The 15,891-nt window shown below is 43.7% G+C and overlaps 5 protein-coding genes across 7 annotated transcripts in view; 3 read left to right on the top strand and 2 right to left on the bottom strand.

The window, feature by feature from the left end:
* Positions 1-1,252: 1,252 nt before the first annotated feature.
* On the bottom strand, positions 1,253-4,999 carry zgc:193811 (uncharacterized protein LOC559801 homolog). 2 transcript variants are annotated; one of them, XM_031569622.2, is made up of 5 exons: positions 3,990-4,999; positions 3,444-3,620; positions 2,982-3,098; positions 2,653-2,744; positions 1,253-1,694 (listed from the first exon to the last, which is right to left on the bottom strand). In XM_031569622.2, exons 1-5 carry the CDS (start codon positions 4,086-4,088, stop codon positions 1,445-1,447), a joined length of 735 nt encoding a protein of 244 aa, XP_031425482.1. In that variant the 5' UTR covers positions 4,089-4,999; the 3' UTR covers positions 1,253-1,444. The 2 variants fall into 2 exon arrangements, with proteins under 2 accessions (XP_031425482.1, XP_031425494.1); XM_031569634.2 differs by having other exon boundaries at positions 4,590-4,999.
* Positions 5,000-7,683: 2,684 nt separating this feature from the next.
* On the top strand, positions 7,684-9,351 carry LOC105891865 (RING finger protein 151-like). 2 transcript variants are annotated; one of them, XM_031569648.2, is made up of 4 exons: positions 7,684-7,793; positions 8,269-8,374; positions 8,479-8,575; positions 8,710-9,351. In XM_031569648.2, exons 1-4 carry the CDS (start codon positions 7,769-7,771, stop codon positions 9,160-9,162), a joined length of 681 nt encoding a protein of 226 aa, XP_031425508.1. In that variant the 5' UTR covers positions 7,684-7,768; the 3' UTR covers positions 9,163-9,351. The 2 variants fall into 2 exon arrangements, with proteins under 2 accessions (XP_031425508.1, XP_012673501.1); XM_012818047.2 differs by having other exon boundaries at positions 7,687-7,793; positions 8,205-8,374.
* A 163-nt stretch (positions 9,352-9,514) lies between these two features.
* Positions 9,515-11,841, top strand: rps2 (ribosomal protein S2). The gene is made up of 7 exons (XM_012818193.3): positions 9,515-9,646; positions 10,130-10,273; positions 10,452-10,649; positions 10,838-11,011; positions 11,110-11,269; positions 11,542-11,633; positions 11,731-11,841. Exons 2-7 carry the CDS (start codon positions 10,133-10,135, stop codon positions 11,800-11,802), a joined length of 837 nt encoding a protein of 278 aa, XP_012673647.1. The 5' UTR covers positions 9,515-9,646; positions 10,130-10,132; the 3' UTR covers positions 11,803-11,841.
* Positions 11,842-13,009: 1,168 nt separating this feature from the next.
* On the bottom strand, positions 13,010-14,506 carry ndufb10 (NADH:ubiquinone oxidoreductase subunit B10). Its single transcript, XM_012817867.3, has 4 exons — positions 14,272-14,506; positions 13,606-13,744; positions 13,360-13,499; positions 13,010-13,181 (listed from the first exon to the last, which is right to left on the bottom strand). The coding sequence occupies exons 1-4, from the start codon at positions 14,417-14,419 to the stop codon at positions 13,096-13,098; spliced, it is 513 nt and encodes a 170-aa protein (XP_012673321.1). The 5' UTR covers positions 14,420-14,506; the 3' UTR covers positions 13,010-13,095.
* Positions 14,507-15,383: 877 nt separating this feature from the next.
* The window catches only part of LOC105891933 (60S ribosomal protein L3-like), a 6,189-nt gene continuing 5,681 nt past the window's right edge, over positions 15,384-15,891 (top strand). The window contains exon 1 of the mRNA XM_012818146.3: positions 15,384-15,486. Coding sequence (XP_012673600.1) covers positions 15,484-15,486 — 3 coding nt within the window. The 5' untranslated portion in view covers positions 15,384-15,483. The remainder of the gene's footprint in view (positions 15,487-15,891) is intronic.

The following is a 15,891-nucleotide window of genomic DNA, read 5'->3' as shown; positions in this document are numbered from 1 at the left end:
ATCTAGGCAACATTATTCTTGGTGCTCAAGTGCTGTTTTTTAAGGGGCATCATGAAAAAGAATCTCAGAAACTTAGGATATGTTATGGTAATAGCCTGATTGACTTCATGTTTGAAATCACCCATTGCTTTTTCTGGTTATTCATAATGCTCTAATTGAAGCCATTATGGCTATGATTTAGGAGGTGAAAAGGTTGGAGATTTATTACGAGGCAAAGATGCAGAAAGGAAAGGAAATATTACTCATGATGGCAAATATGAACTTGTTGGCCAAACATATGGCAGTTGCTGAACTGGCTTCAAGCAGAAGTGTAAGATGTCTTGCCATATGTTCTTTCATGCATCAGTTGTACGCTATGTTTCATCATCATTTTTTGTTGGTGTTGGACTGGACATACCATGTAAGAAATGTAACGACAACAACTGTCTTCATGTATATACACTCCTTTGTACTGTACTGTAGAGACCACCACAGCAGCTGGATTCCACCCAAACATCTGTTTGTTTGGAAAAGGGAAGGGGTGCTTACATCATCAGTATTTTTAGCCACCAAGTACGACTGGTTCTTATGTCTTCTCACTGTATGTTGTGTGTGTTTGTGGACCATCTCTTTTTTCCCAGCCTTTGTGTGTACTTGCATGTGTGTGCTCACCCTCTCGTCCATCTCTCGGTGTGAGACTGCATATTCAGCAGTATTCCTCTATCAGCCTCACCCATTCTCCACATCTCTTCCAGCCCTGTTATATCCTTTGCCCTGTCATTGCTCCCAGCCTCTTATAGCCAAATTGTCTAGGCTTTCATCTCAAATGTACACGTACTTGCAGGCAGCCATGCGTAGAGAAAAACTCAAAACATGGACATATACTCACGTGAGTGCAGTAGTCCCAACAAACAGATCAATGAATCAATCTTCACAAATATATTTGAAATACTAATTGTTTATTATTTCATTCAAATATAGTCAATACACTTTCAGAAATATCAATATTAAAAGGCTAGATGAAAAAAAAGATAAATTGCGTGCAAGTGGTGGTTTCCACATGCTGTATATTTAAGGCAGGGGCGTAACTAGGGGGTGCAGCAGGTGCGGCTGCACCTGGGCCTGTGGGTCTTGGGGGCCCGTAGCCGGGGTTTTTTCGTGCCCAAGAAAAATATCTGCGCACGGGGAGGGGGCATGGCGGTGGCGGTTAGTAACATACCCTGACAATTTCACAGTTTTAAGTGTTGTAGGCTGAATATCTGCGCAGGGGGAGGGGGCGTGGTGGCGGCGGTTAGTGACATACCCTGACAATTTCACAGTTTTAAGTGTTGTAGGCGGCGGCTGGGTACGGTACGGGACTGTAAAATGTTTGGGAACCACTGCCTTACACCACTGACTAGGGCCCGTCATAATAGCCTGCACCTGGGCCAGTCGTAACTATGTTACGCCACTGATTTAAAGTGTGCTATGTGCTCATGTGCTGGGGCTGGACGTGGTGTGACAGGCTGTGAGGCAAGGCAGGAGTGGTGAAGCTGTCCCTGTACTGAGATGTGTAGGCCCTGTGGGGCACCGGCACAGAGCGCTGAGACAGCCGTGGATAACAGAAGGCAGTGGCTGGGGCCTTATGGGGAGCTGTGTGGCTGTAGGCAGAGCTCTTTGTCAGTCCTTGACGGAGTGAGTTCCCCTGGCCCGAGTATGATGAAGTCAATTCAGAACTTGGAAAGGAGATATAGGGGTGCAGGGTCAGAGAGAGAGAGAGAGAGAGAGAGAGAGAGAGAGAGAGAGAGAGAGAGAAGGAGATAGAGAGAGAAGGAGAGAGAGAGAGTGAGTGAGTGAGTGAGTCAATGGTCAGTGTTAAGGAGCTCTATCATTAGTCCATTAGCTCTTCAGCTGTATTGCCATATTAGCCATTCACTCAGCATTGTTTAGTTTGTAGCCCCTTTGAGGGAAGCACTTCCTCCTCTTTTACCAGAAGGTGCTTTTGTACAGCATTATATATCTGCCCTGTCCTGAGCACCTATTTGGACAGAGGTCAGCAATCTCTTGCCCACAATTACTGAAGACTGCAACTGTGTAGGGTCAGCATGTGTGAGTGTGTGTGTATGTGTGTGTGTGTGTGTATGTGTGTGTGTGTGTGTGTGTGTGTGTGTGTGTGTGTGTGTGTGTGTGTGTGTGTGTGTGTGTGTGTGTGTGTGTGTGTGTGTGTGTGTATTTTTGGTCAGTGTATACGGTGGTGGTGAGGGCTGACCCTGCTAATATGCACGTGCCTTTATAAGGGCGTGCAGTCGCCCACATTCTCATGGAATGATCATGGACAGCCTGTGATATCTAACCCACTAATGATGTCATTGTTCAACAGGTCAATTTAGTATGATGCATTTCTAACCCTATCACACAAAGTGAAGATAAATATAATTTGCCTGTCCTTTCCATGGGTCACCACCCATGTCGTCAAACAAAGACATTATTTGAACTCTTACATCAATTAAAATGATAAGCAAGACATACAGTATCAGACATTCCACAACACTCTCTCTGTGTTCATGCAGGAAGAAGCCATGTAGAAGCTAACCTTTAGGCTTTAAGATACTCAATCTTATATTCAAGCGCTGCCCTCTGGTGGTAATTCTAGGGGCTACACGTCTATTGTCACCACCAGTGATGGAGGTTTACCTGTTAAAGACCCTGTAATCTCTGTGAGTGGTGCTGAGGAATGGACCTGGAGCTGCCATGGTCCGATCTGTAGCAAGCTTTCCATACAGTGCCTTAAGAATAATCCAGAAATGGGAAAATAATCATCACTCTACAATGCAAGACCTCTGCATGACATCCTATCTATTAAATGGAATTTAGAATGTGTCATCATTGAAAATAAATAAACAAATAAAGGAGGTATTTTACACTTCAAATAAATGAAAACAAAAGTGTGATGGTGTGGTTTTGGGTGTGTGATGACCTAATCTGCCAGAGCAGCACATTATGGGTGATGATCCCTGCCTTACCAATAACTCATTGTAGTGTGCTGTATGGGGGGTGATGCGTGCTGGTTGGCCCCTGTAGTTGTCCCGTGCCTCACTGATTGGACTGGGAAGCACCCGCAAGCCCCAGCAGTTCTCAATCTACATGTCACCATTAACAACACATCACTGACATACGCAAGATAGCATTCACAAATAACACACATATCCACATATGCAGATAAAATACAGGACATTGTATTAATAATGTCCTTAGGAAGAAACATAAATTGAGGACAGAGCAGCTTCCATCAGATATGGCGTTTTCACACATGACTCATATCTAATGCGACTCTATACTGTGTCTAAAACCCCAGCTTGGTAGAAAAGATAATCTTTCAGTATCACTAAATGGACTAGACCTCTGAGCGGAGGTGCCATTAACCACAGCACACAGTCTGAATGCACATTTGGACTGTATCACAGGAGTCATCCCTGTCTCCTTACCCTCCGCTTCAAATCAGCCATTGTGTGGGTCTTCCAGTGTGGTGGAGCCAAGGTGTACTTGATGTCAGCCAGTGGTCCAGTCAGTGGCTTCCTGTCGTGCTCCATGTGTGAGGTAGGTGTAAAGGAGGAAGCCACTGAGGTGCGAGGCCTCTCAAGCGAGAGAGGCAGCGGGCCATTCTGGAAGGCAAAGAGAGGACTGGAGATTAGAACATATCCTGCAGTGCATAATCTTGAACAGGCTGACTAGGGGTTCATTTATGCAGCTCAGCTACATCTATGTCAGCCTGCATCATGAGAAATACAACCTTTCCCTATTTCCTGATAGCAATAACAGAATATTACAATTGCAATATACACAATAGAATTTACCACGATAGAAGTAGGCTAGTATTCATTGTAGTTAATTGTAGCCTAACAGAACACAACTCTGTATTTGCTGAATAACACCATTTAGACGCTGACAGAGAAGTCAAAAGTGAACTGCCATACAATTGAGATTACATCAACCTACATTCTTGAGATCTACATCAAACAGGCCTAGCCTACCTTCGAATTTATATGGAAAGGCGTAGGGTGCACAAATTTGTGCCCGATTCCAGTACTTGTGAGTTCTGCACTTCGTGTCCTTTGGTTGTAAGTATTCATGCTGAAAATGATTAGTTTCGACCACTTAAAATGACTTTGAATTTCCTTAGCCCAATTAAGCCTGCTATGTAGGCTATTTTACTGTACCCTGGAAATTTACCAGAGTAGATGTAAAAGTTATCGGTTTACTTTTGTAAAACAGAACATCTGCGCTAACCAGCCTTCTGTCTACAAGGCCCCTACTGACTAGCTTAGAGAAGGTTACTAGCTAAAAAGCCTACTTGTAGCGAGACAAATTCAACTGTGTTCTTTTTCGGAACGTGGACACTGGTTCTGTGTTTTGGTATCACCATAGAAACACTAGAAGACGGAAAGGCACACGTTGTGCTGGCGCTATTTTATGTCTATGGCTTCAATGACAATTCTGAACTTGTAGCTTTTCATAGTTATTTCATAGTTAGTCTAGGTTAATTTAAAGTTAGTTGGCAAACTGCAACTGTGCAAATATTGTCAGTTTGTCTATGTTAAATGATGTATTTATATAGGTAAACCTATACTTACATATAATGAAGCAGCTTGGCTGGACCAGCAGACAAACAAATGCTGATCACTGAGCTAAATTCCTGGAGCCTAGTAGATGGGGCCAACTTATTTTCAAATGCTACTTATATTAAAACGTGACATACAAAAATTGATGCACCACGAAAATTCAGTAAGCCTACGGCATGTTTCCCACTGCATGCGTTTAGTCTGCCTGGTGGCTGCATAGCGAAACTGCTGTGTCTCGGATGTTTCTTCTGCAGTGCTGCTACTGTGAGACCTATCTTTCTGCATTACGTTTGTCTTTGATAATGGCCGTCAATGACACAATCAGTTTGGTGGCATAAGGAGGATTTTTTTTCTTGATTTCTGGATAGACTATTTGGGTGTGCATACCTTCATGATACAAGTGATGCATTGCAGCAGATATGATGATATTAAATGACTTGGTAACACTACATTACATTGTCAAAACATTTAAGGGTTTTAGTTGTAAAACACGCAAATGTTTCTTCTGTGGTGCTGTTACTGCGAGACCTATCTTTCTGCATTACATCTGTCTGTCTTTGATAACGGCCGTCAATACACAATCAGTTTGGTATCATCCTTGATGAGAGGTCTGAAAAGTGAAGACCAGAAAGTTGACCAGTTGTACATTTATTTAGTTGTACAGTTGATGTTTATTATTCAGAGCGAGGGCGAGAGAGAGAGAGAGAGAGAGAGAGAGAGAGAGACTTGACACTTGACCATACATTTATGTCATAATGGCACGGTAATGATTCAAGGCAATGAAGCAGCCCCCAGAGCTTTTGAGGGGAACTTCAACTCCTTCAAGATTAAAGTAGAAAAGAGATCAGAATCCCCCACCAACCAAGCTGAGACACAAGTCAGCCTGCTTCCAATCTTACAGCATCAGGTGCCTCCTTATATTATCTCTGCCTCTCAGAAGCAGCTCCCTCCCCTGACAGCACCACCCTGTGTTGCCTCTGCCTCTCTAGAGCAGCTCCCTCCCCTGACAGCACCACCATGTGTTGCCTCTGCCTCTCAGAAGCAGCTCCCTCCCCTGACAGCACCACCCTGTGTTGCCTCTGCCTCTCTAGAGCAGCTCCCTCCCCTGACTCTAAGCCTCCACAGCAGTGTGGCACAGATACGGGAGAGCCTCTCCCTTCTGGAGGTGGAGATGGTAGAGCTAAGAGAACACACTCAGGACTATCCCACAAAGGATCAATTAAACCAGATCCAAACCCAGCTTCATTTGCCAATTAAAGATCTCAAATAACAACTTACAAACATACATCAGGAGCAAAAGTCACTGAGAAAAGAAATATCTGAACTTACAGATACTATGAAAAGGGAGCTGACTGCAGCAAAAGAGGAAATGGCCAACCAGATTAAACATTTTAGGGAGAAAAAGACTTTCACCCTGCCACCATCAACCAGGTTAAGACATCACCAGGGCCTCTGCACAACTTCCAAACGTACACCTGGCCTACCACCCTGCCATAACCCCAAAAGACCTATATGATCACTGAAGGATGCAACACTAGGCAGAAATCCTTAGGACAAAGGTCACTACTGAGGAGAAGACACAGCCACGACTCTGCGCCCCCCCCCCCCCCCCCCCCCCATCCTCAGACCACACCAGCGTCACTCACCCATCAGACCACACCAGCGTCACCCACTCACCAGACCAGCCCCCAGGCCAGACCAGCACAGCCCACCCCCCAGGCCAGATCTACATCCCCAACCAGGCCAACTAACATCCCACCACCTGTTTGAGCCCACAGCCCAGCTGCCCCAACCACCTGCATCCTATCAGTACAGTTATGCTGAGGCCCTGATAGGACAGCAGAGCGTTACTGACATGGGTGAGATCAAACACCTACTGTGCTACATCTGTAACAGACTCGTGTGAATTACTGACATAGGTGAGATCAAACACTTACTGTGCTACATCTGTAACAGATTCGTGTGAATGTAAAGGACAGCAGAGCGTTACTGACATGGGTGAGATCAAACACTTACTGTGCTACATCTGTAACAGACTCGTGTGAATTACTGACATAGGTGAGATCAAACACTTACTGTGCTACATCTGTAACAGATTCGTGTGAATGTAAAGGACAGCAGAGCGTTACTGACATGGGTGAGATCAAACACTTACTGTGCTACATCTGTAACAGATTCGTGTGAATGTAAAGGACAGCAGAGCGTTACTGACATGGGTGAGATCAAACACTTACTGTGCTACATCTGTAACAGACTCGTGTGAATGTAAAGGGTAGCAGAGTGTTACTGAAATGGGTGTAGTACAGTGCGCAGGGCAGGGACTCAGGGGGATTATTCATTTGATATAAATCCAAATTACATAATCATATAGTAATGTAAAAAAGGGTAAATATCATATATGGATAAAGATGAAAAAAAATCTGACATCAACAGAAAAAGACACATATCTCTGTGCAATATATATTCCTCCTTCAGATTCCCCATATTACAATGATCCTCATTACAGTTCTATTAATTGGATACCGAGACGTGCCATTTCCAGGCCCAGGGAAATGTGTTCATATGTGGAGATCTGAATGCCCAAACAGGATTTCAACCTGATATTTTGAACTCTTAAGGAGAACATTTTGTTACACAGAATGTCCCTATTAAGATATTTTCTCACAGGAAGAATTTTGAGAGAGAGAGAGGTCAGAAACTTTACATGAATCGCGGCTCCAGCTGCACCTGAGACGCGCGTCCCACGCGGGCAGTGTGCATGCTCAACCCGTTAACATGGTGAATGAAAATCATCATCATTATCATCATCAATACAGCAGCAGCGCACACGCAAGTCTTATTTTCAACCTCAACCTCCAACTCTGAAAAAAAATATAATTTGCTTACTTTGTTAAATACTTAACAATCTTAACAATTAGGGAAATAGGCTAGTCTTGACTACTTTGGTAAATTCCTCAGACTGCATCCGTCCTTCGTGAAACATTCAGTTTCGTAAATTACACCATTGACTTTGAAAACATTCATAGAGCTCTGGTAGTCTTAATGACAAAGAGTAACCCAAACTCAACCCCAAAGTGCACGTCACGCCGTTGGCGTTGTAGGCTACTGCGCATGGCCATGTCACCCCACCCGTAGCTTAAACTATTGACAGGGGCTCTTCTCTGTTTGGACAGTGCACGTGAGAGTCATTCATGGATAACAACGTTGAGAGAAATGGTAAACACTTTTCAACCCAAATAGCGTAACATCAAAAGGTTAATATTCTCGATGTACAAGATCTGTTGTCACAGGTTGTCAATAACTCGATGCCAGCCCATTTAAAAACGATGTACATTTCTTTGATAGAGGTTATCTTTATAAGAGAGCAGAGCACTGTGTTTGTTTTCTAGCTTCAGGGTAAAATTATAATTTTATGATGTTTTAAAAACCTTACTGTGAAGCTAAAATGTATAGAACTGCTACAGCTTGATAACATTTAAAATCAATAGCTTATCCTTTTTTGGGTTGTTGTTCTGTCAAGGTCTGTCATGATGTTCTAGAAAAGGCCAGGGAGTTAGGGCCTCAGCTTGGTTTTAAATAACAGGTGTACACAAAATGTGTATTATATTACTTATGTCCTCCGTACAGGCTGATCCAGAGCTATGTTTGGAGAGTGGAGGTTATGATGCGGATTCTTTTGTTGACCCTCCAGACCAAGACCTGATTTGTACCATATGTCAAGGTGTTCTTAGATGTCCAGTGCGGGCACCTTGCCACCACATCTTCTGCAAAAAATGCATTTTACAGTGGCTGAAAAGGTGCTGCTTCATACTATTATCCAAGAAAACTTTGCACTTTTGTACTTTTTCTTTATGGAACATATAGATTTGAGACACTTGGATATTGTTTTTTTTTTCCCCAGGCAGGAGACATGTCCTTGTTGTCGAAAACCAATTAATCATAATTTAATATTGGTGATGTACAAATTGAGCAAGTCAATTGGCCGTTTAAAGATTAAGGTAAGACACTGTATAATAATGTGCTGTAGGTTGGAGTGATGGAAATAAAAACAAAGCATCTTTGACAGTACTGATCAGATAACTCACTACAGATTTCTCCATCCTTTCGCCTCCTCCTTTTCCCATTTCTGCAGTGCAAGAACGAGATCCGTGGTTGCCGCGCAACCTTTCCACTGGCAGAGCAATACTGCCACAGCCTGGCCTGTGTGTTCGAGCTGGTGGGGTGCCCGTACCGCGGCTGCCGTGCCCAACTGCTGCGCCGTGACCTGGAGACCCATGCACGGCACTGTGAGCACTGGAGGCGACCGTGCCACATGGGCTGCGGAGCACTGGTGAGCCATGGTACATGGACACAGCACAATTGCTACCAGCAGCTGCGTCTGCAGCACGAGGCACAGCGTCAAAGCCACCGTGCAGTCGCTATTGCACTCCAAAGGAAGATGAGGCGCATGCAGAAGGCCATGGCCCACATGAAGGAGCAGATTGCCCTGATCTGTGAGAGCCTGGAGGTTATGGATGAGCAACAGGAGCAGGAAGAAGAGGGCAGCAACAGTGAGAGAAGCAACAGCAGAAGCAGTAGCTTCTGAAAAAGTCCTGTCCTCTCTTGCTCTGTGAACTAAAGCAAGGGGTTAGGCATGTTAATAACATGTATACCACAGTATGCCGTAGAAAGGGCAGATATTAGTCATATCTGCCACACAGAGATAGTCCTGAGAGGTACTGCTTTTCACTGCTGTTATGACAAACAAGATGAAATAAAAAATATGTATTTGAAATAAGCCCACTGTAATCTTTATAAACACAGATAGACAGATCCCAAGCAACAGGGAAACATTTGTAAGATACATTTTGCCCCACGTCATGTAAAAGAGCACAAGAGACTTTACAAACAGCCTTACTGTTTAAGATAAATTACACGGGGATGAACTGAAAGCTGTGATCAGGCAATGCTATGAACACCATGGACAGAGGAACGGCCTTGGGAAAATATCGAAATATCGCGATAGTTCAGGTCAAATAAATTCTACCGGAACCCATGTATGGCCTTCTTCTTCCTGCTACAGATATCACGTAAGTGGTGTATGGATGCCTTCTCTGAAATCTATGAGCCATCTAAGTCATCATAATATCTAGCATCCAAAACGTGTAAATTATATGAACTTGTGACTGTATTAATACTATTGCCTATAATATTTATGCAACGATTATCACGGAAACATTGATTAAGCTTTATTTAACTGTCATTGGAAAATGGCGGTAGTCAAGGCTTCTATGCTAGCTCGCTGGCTGAATAAGTTGTACGAAAAACACATTAACAATTTGTTTTTACATTCTTGTAAATAGGTCAATTTAAATCGGTTAATGTGATCTATAGTGATCTGGGTACCTAGACTAGCATTAGGTGCATAAACGCTACCAAATGGGCTAGGAACTTTAGCTTGTGTTAGCTGGTGTTCTCAAGCAATGGAAACCCACGTTGTTCTGAATATGTGTTTGTGCATTGCTACGAGTTTCTGGTGTTTTCATTTATGCGTGTATGTCTTTTTTGTATAGCAAATGGCGGACGACGCCGGTGCTAGAGGAGGCTTTCGTGGAGGTTTCGGGACCGGGGACCGGGGTCGCGGCCGTGGCCGTGGACGCGGTAGAGGCCGCGGCCGTGGTCGTGGTGCCAGGGGTGGCAAATCCGAGGACAAGGAGGTATCTTAACCTGTCATTTCTCTTCTGAGTAAAAGGGCATAGTAAGCCATTTTGGGTTTCAATCTTATCCTGGCGGATAAGCCCTTTGACTGATATGTGCTGAATTCAATTCCACTAGTATACCTTTACACAGTGGACAGTTTTACATTGAGGATCTGGTTTGACTTTAATTCTGCAGTGGGTGCCCGTGACCAAGCTCGGTCGCCTGGTCAAGGACATGAAGATCAAGTCCCTGGAGGAGATCTACCTGTACTCCCTCCCTATCAAAGAGTCTGAAATCATTGACTTTTTCCTGGGGACTGCTCTGAAGGATGAGGTTCTGAAAATCATGCCTGTACAGAAGCAGACCCGTGCTGGACAGCGCACCAGGTTCAAGGTAAGCTGGGCTCTGATGCAGAAAAAAGTTGTTCTATGCGGTTTTCCTTGTAAAGAAGTTGCAGTAATTACAGGCAAAGCCAATATGGAGCAAATGGTGAAATAATTAATGAAAACTGGATGTCTAAACAGCGGTTTAGACATGTAGATTCTTTGGACTTGAGTTGATTCATAGTTCTTTAATTTCAGGCCTTTGTTGCCATTGGTGACTACAATGGCCATGTTGGCCTGGGAGTGAAGTGCTCCAAAGAGGTGGCAACTGCTATCCGTGGTGCCATCATCTTGGCCAAGCTGTCCATCGTCCCTGTGAGGAGAGGCTACTGGGGTAACAAGATCGGAAAGCCCCACACTGTACCCTGCAAGGTGGGAGATGCATCCTTTTGGGCTGTTGTGGATGGTGTTTTTTGGAAGATTTGGCCTTTTTTTTTTTTTGACCATCTTGTTCCCTTTCTATCTTTTAGGTGACTGGTCGCTGTGGCTCAGTCCTTGTACGTCTGATTCCTGCCCCCCGTGGTACTGGCATCGTGTCTGCTCCCGTTCCTAAGAAGCTTCTTATGATGGCTGGTATTGACGATTGCTACACCTCGGCCAGGGGCTGCACTGCCACTCTGGGCAACTTTGGTGAGTTGGCTCCCTTCTGTGTGTGGGTGGGCTAGCTTTTGCCTGCAGAATAAAATGACAGGCCCTCTCCTCTCTGGTCTGCTGCACCCCTCTATGGTGCTAGCTGAGTTTTTAAGGGAGAGATAGAAATTGAGTGCAGTAATGCACGGCAGGGATACCTGGTCCATGGTTTTCCTGTTCCTGTAGTGTACCTCAACAGTTCTTTGCAACCATTTGAGATTTCTCAGCCTTGAATGAGACTACTTTTACCTAATGACTGCTTCCTTCTATAGCCAAGGCCACGTTTGATGCCATCTCCAAGACGTACAGCTATCTGACCCCTGACCTCTGGAAGGAAACCGTGTTCACCAAGTCTCCTTATCAGGTGAGTTACTGACTTGGTTGAAGTTAGAGTTATTGTATTTAGTTCCAGATTGCAAATAACTTGAACTCCGGTCTTGACCTGTTTGTTTCCGTTACAGGAATTCACGGATCATCTGGCAAAGACCCATTCCAGGGTTGCTGTTCAGAAGGCTCTCCAGGCAGCCGCTTAACTGCTTTTGTACAACACATGAAGTAAAATGTGAAATCCATTTGGTCTCGTGTCATTTGTGAAGTTGAAGTGTTTTGATATGAGGTTCAAGCTGAGGGATATGTTTTTTAAAAAAAATCAATTGTGCTACCGACTGCCCATGCTATTAATGATGGCTGTTTGAATATAGCTTTTTCCTCTTTTTAATTTTTTTTAAAAAGATTTGTCTTGATGTAGAATGCATGGAGTTATGAGATCAGATTATTGATGCCTAACTTTGATGCTGCTTTTAAACATTGGGTCAGTTTGGCCTAGGCCCTGGTGCCCAGTTTTTGGAGGGTATTTTAAGAGATTCATGGGTTTCCTTAATTGTAATTTAGAGTAGCGTTCTGGGTATGAATGCTTTCTGTAATTCAATACAGCTGTTCCGAGGAATGTATGGCAATTTTACTTTTTGGTCATCCAAACATTATCCTAAATTGAAAACTGCTTCTAATCACATGGATTGCTCAAGTTATCATCCACATTAACGTTGAACACTGCTCAGTGATGGGTTTTGCGATTCAGTGGTTTTAGGTTAGCGGAGAGATTCCCATGTCAAAATGTCCTTATCAGGTACAGGGTACCTTAACCATGAGCCATTTGAATAGTGATGAGGTAAGTGGGCATAGGGCTTCTACACCGCTGCTGGAAAATATGCTCCCTTGAGTTTGCTTTAATGCATTAAATTCACAAGCAAGTTTAAAAGCATTTTGTATAAAATGTGCAGTTGACAAGTGGTGTTGGTTCTCCCCAGGCCTTCGGTGCTCAGGTAGGCTCTCTCCTGGGCCTTTCTATGTGGAGTTTGCATGTTCTCCCCGTGTTCAAGGTTTCCTCCACTAAGAACCCCAACAGAAAAACATGCGGAAGAACAGAACACTCCTGTCTGTCCCTGACCAAGACGGACAGATCACTTGACTTGGTCCCCAGGCGCCATAAAGGCTGCCCACTGCTCCTGGAGGAAGGACAGTCCAGGGTGGGAAAAATGCAGAGGAAAAATTCACTGCGACCTCGGCATGCGTGTGTCCCCACCCTAAATGCACGTGTGTGTTGCTGTGTGTCGTTGGTGCCACTAGACTGACATGTGCCCCTTAACTTTCACATTTGATAATGCCACCACAGTTGGCAGTCTTATCTACTGGCCTTTTCAACAGCAACTGCATCTCTAAAACATATTTTACTTGACATACTGTTTTCCAATATATTTATTTATCTTACAATTACATACACACAGAGGGTAGCCACAAAACAGATGGCGTATTAAGTTTCGGGGTCTTCAAGCCTTCTGCTGCTGTTCGATCATCCTCTCCTTTTGCTTCATCAGACACCTGCGGCTGTTTGCGTGAGCTCCCAAGTCTCCATCTGCAACGTGACAAGTACATGATCAGCTCACCAGGGCTGATGTGTGTTTTGGGGCTTACATTTTGAGGAATTCAGCACAGTTCTGGTATATTACAGAATTTGCCCTGCATCATCTCTACAACACATATCTACTACTGCTGACTAATATACATGTAAAACAATGAGAGCAAATACATACAACGAGAGTTATAGGCCTGGGCGACTTGATTGAAGTGCTTCACTTCATTGTCACAGTTCTGCACGTAGCTGTGGCCCTCCCGCTGCTGGCATGCTCGAAGACGCTCCTGCATTACTTTCAGTATCTCCTGGTCAACCTTACTGCACGACAGAACATAAACCAAGCAGTCATGTTACAGTTGGGGTTACATTAAACTCGACCGTATAGGTGTGAGGCAACTCACGGTAAAAACAAGAAGTCACTTACAAATCTCTCCTCCACTGCATCTCCGCCTCATAGTAGCACAGGTAGTCGCCCTCCACGCATTCAGTCAGATCAGGCACACGTCGGAAATTCTGGTGATAGTAGTAGTACTTGTTCTGACCCCGAATACCATCTATGATGTCTAGAAAACAGCAGGGAGAGTCAAGAAGAAAACATACTTAGATTCACAAGACATGCTCTTCTCCAGTCCATCTTACCTAATGCTGCGACTTCACTGACTGCAAAGATGTGTGTGTGTGCATATCCTTCAAATGTTAGCTAGACGTGTGCGTTGGCAAACTGTGCTGAAATGTATGGTAAATCCAACTCAAGTGACTAAATGGTTGAGTCGACTGACGTATGTGGCTAGATTCTTTGACACATACATAGGCTACCTATGACTTTAATAACATCTCCTTGCAATCATCCAACCCGGCTAGCAGGCTAACGTTGCTAGCCTAGTCCCTGTTCATTTAGCTACTTTAGTTCATTCTGAAAGCTGAACAGCAAACAGTTCAAAATGATCAGTAACGCTAGTGATGAACAAGCAGTCATACATCATCTTCATCATCATAATAAGCGATTCTGCTTCTTAGCCAGGTAGCAGTACAGTGTATTAGCATGCTAACGTTAGCGTTCACCTTAGCTAACCTAGCTAGTTGATGTTACCTCTAAACTTGGTGACAGGAAGGTCCACGGAGTAATAGAACAATTTGGAGGTAATCAAAGCTGGATTAGGAAGGGTTGTCTCCTTCTCGGTAACCGGTGTCTGTTTAGGAGGCTCTGGGTATGCATCTTTCTCGTATTCCTGCGGCATTTTTTCCACTACAGAGGGAAAAAGTCAGTTCTTTTAATTCGACCTCAACACTCCTAACTCCTTCGATGTGCGCTTGCGCAGGCTAGACAATATGGACGAATATGAGACGTAAAGGTCATCACACAATGGAGCTTATTTATCATGCATATTTTATATACACAAAATACAGTGGAAAATAGTAATATTTTGCACGTAAATTTATTTTAAACGAACGATTAGAAATGTTTATTTGCAAAACAAGGTCAAAGGTAAAGGGTCACTGCTATGACGGTAGTGATGTGGCTCTATTTTCCTCCACCAGGTGTCTCTCTTGTCCGTATCGATGCTCCATATAGTCTTTGTGGATTCCATAGCAGAACAGACATACCCTCCTGTATCACTAGAAATTATTCAAATGCTTCAACTCAGGCACCCCCCAACTAAAATGCATATCTGCACTTTCTGTTCCAAAAGACCAAAACAAAGTACCTTTGCTGAATCTGAAAATGTTGTGAAAATGCAGATTTTATTCAATTCAATTCAGTTCAGTTTCATTTATTTATAGCCTATAGTACCAGTAACAATCAACATTGTCTCAGGGCGCTTCACAGGGCCCAATGCCTGAACACTCCAGAGCAAGTTGGCACTTGTTGGCACTCTGAGATTCTTCTGAATGAAGAGTGCGTTACAAATAAAATGAATTATTATTATTATTATTAAGTACGTAGGTGATTCCAGATGTCAGAGGTAGAAAGACTATGGCGATAACATTTTTTTTTTTTTTAAAAAGCCATCACTCAGTAAAGGTTTTATCTCATTATCTTTGAAATCCTATCGCTACATTTCCACAGAGGGGTGCAGTTAGCCTCCTTGAACCTGAACATCTTTGAAGAGTAGCACCCCCTTTCCCTTCCCCAAATTTAGCACCATCATAACATGGCACCATGAAGGTTGTCTGAAAAATAACACCACTACTTGACTGTGCCAACCACCAGTTAAGAGCATATGGTCTACGGCTGGCATGACTCTGGGTTCAGCACTTGCTCCTGTCTCTTTGCTCCTCGCCCTGGAAAGCGTTCACAACCATGGTTAGTTGCTCTCCTGACTTTTCCTCTCCTCTTAGGGACGCTCAGATATACCATTATCAACTCTGAAGGGGTTAGTGTATTGAAATATGTTTGTGTATGTGATGTGACTGTCCCGCTTCAAACGTATCATCTTATAGAAGCAATCTAAAAGTATTGGCTCACAGGCAGGGGGACTTCTCAGTGCACGTGTCATGCAGGGGTTATGGTGGAAATCGTCTTTGCATGTGTGTGCCTCGTTTCAGGGTGTATCCATTCATTTATGTGCTTGTGTCAACTAGTAAAGAGGAAAACCTGCATTATCATGTGAATAAACAGACTTGGCTAAGATAGTTAGATATTAGATATATGATTAGATATTATTAGAATGTGATTATTTAGATATTATACGATTGGAAGTGTATGACT

Source organism: Clupea harengus, chromosome 1 (assembly GCF_900700415.2).
Source record: "Clupea harengus chromosome 1, Ch_v2.0.2, whole genome shotgun sequence".
NCBI classification, from domain to species: domain Eukaryota; kingdom Metazoa; phylum Chordata; class Actinopteri; order Clupeiformes; family Clupeidae; genus Clupea; species Clupea harengus.
The sequence above is the reverse complement of the archived record's forward strand: the minus strand, read 5'-3'. Positions and strand labels throughout refer to the sequence as shown.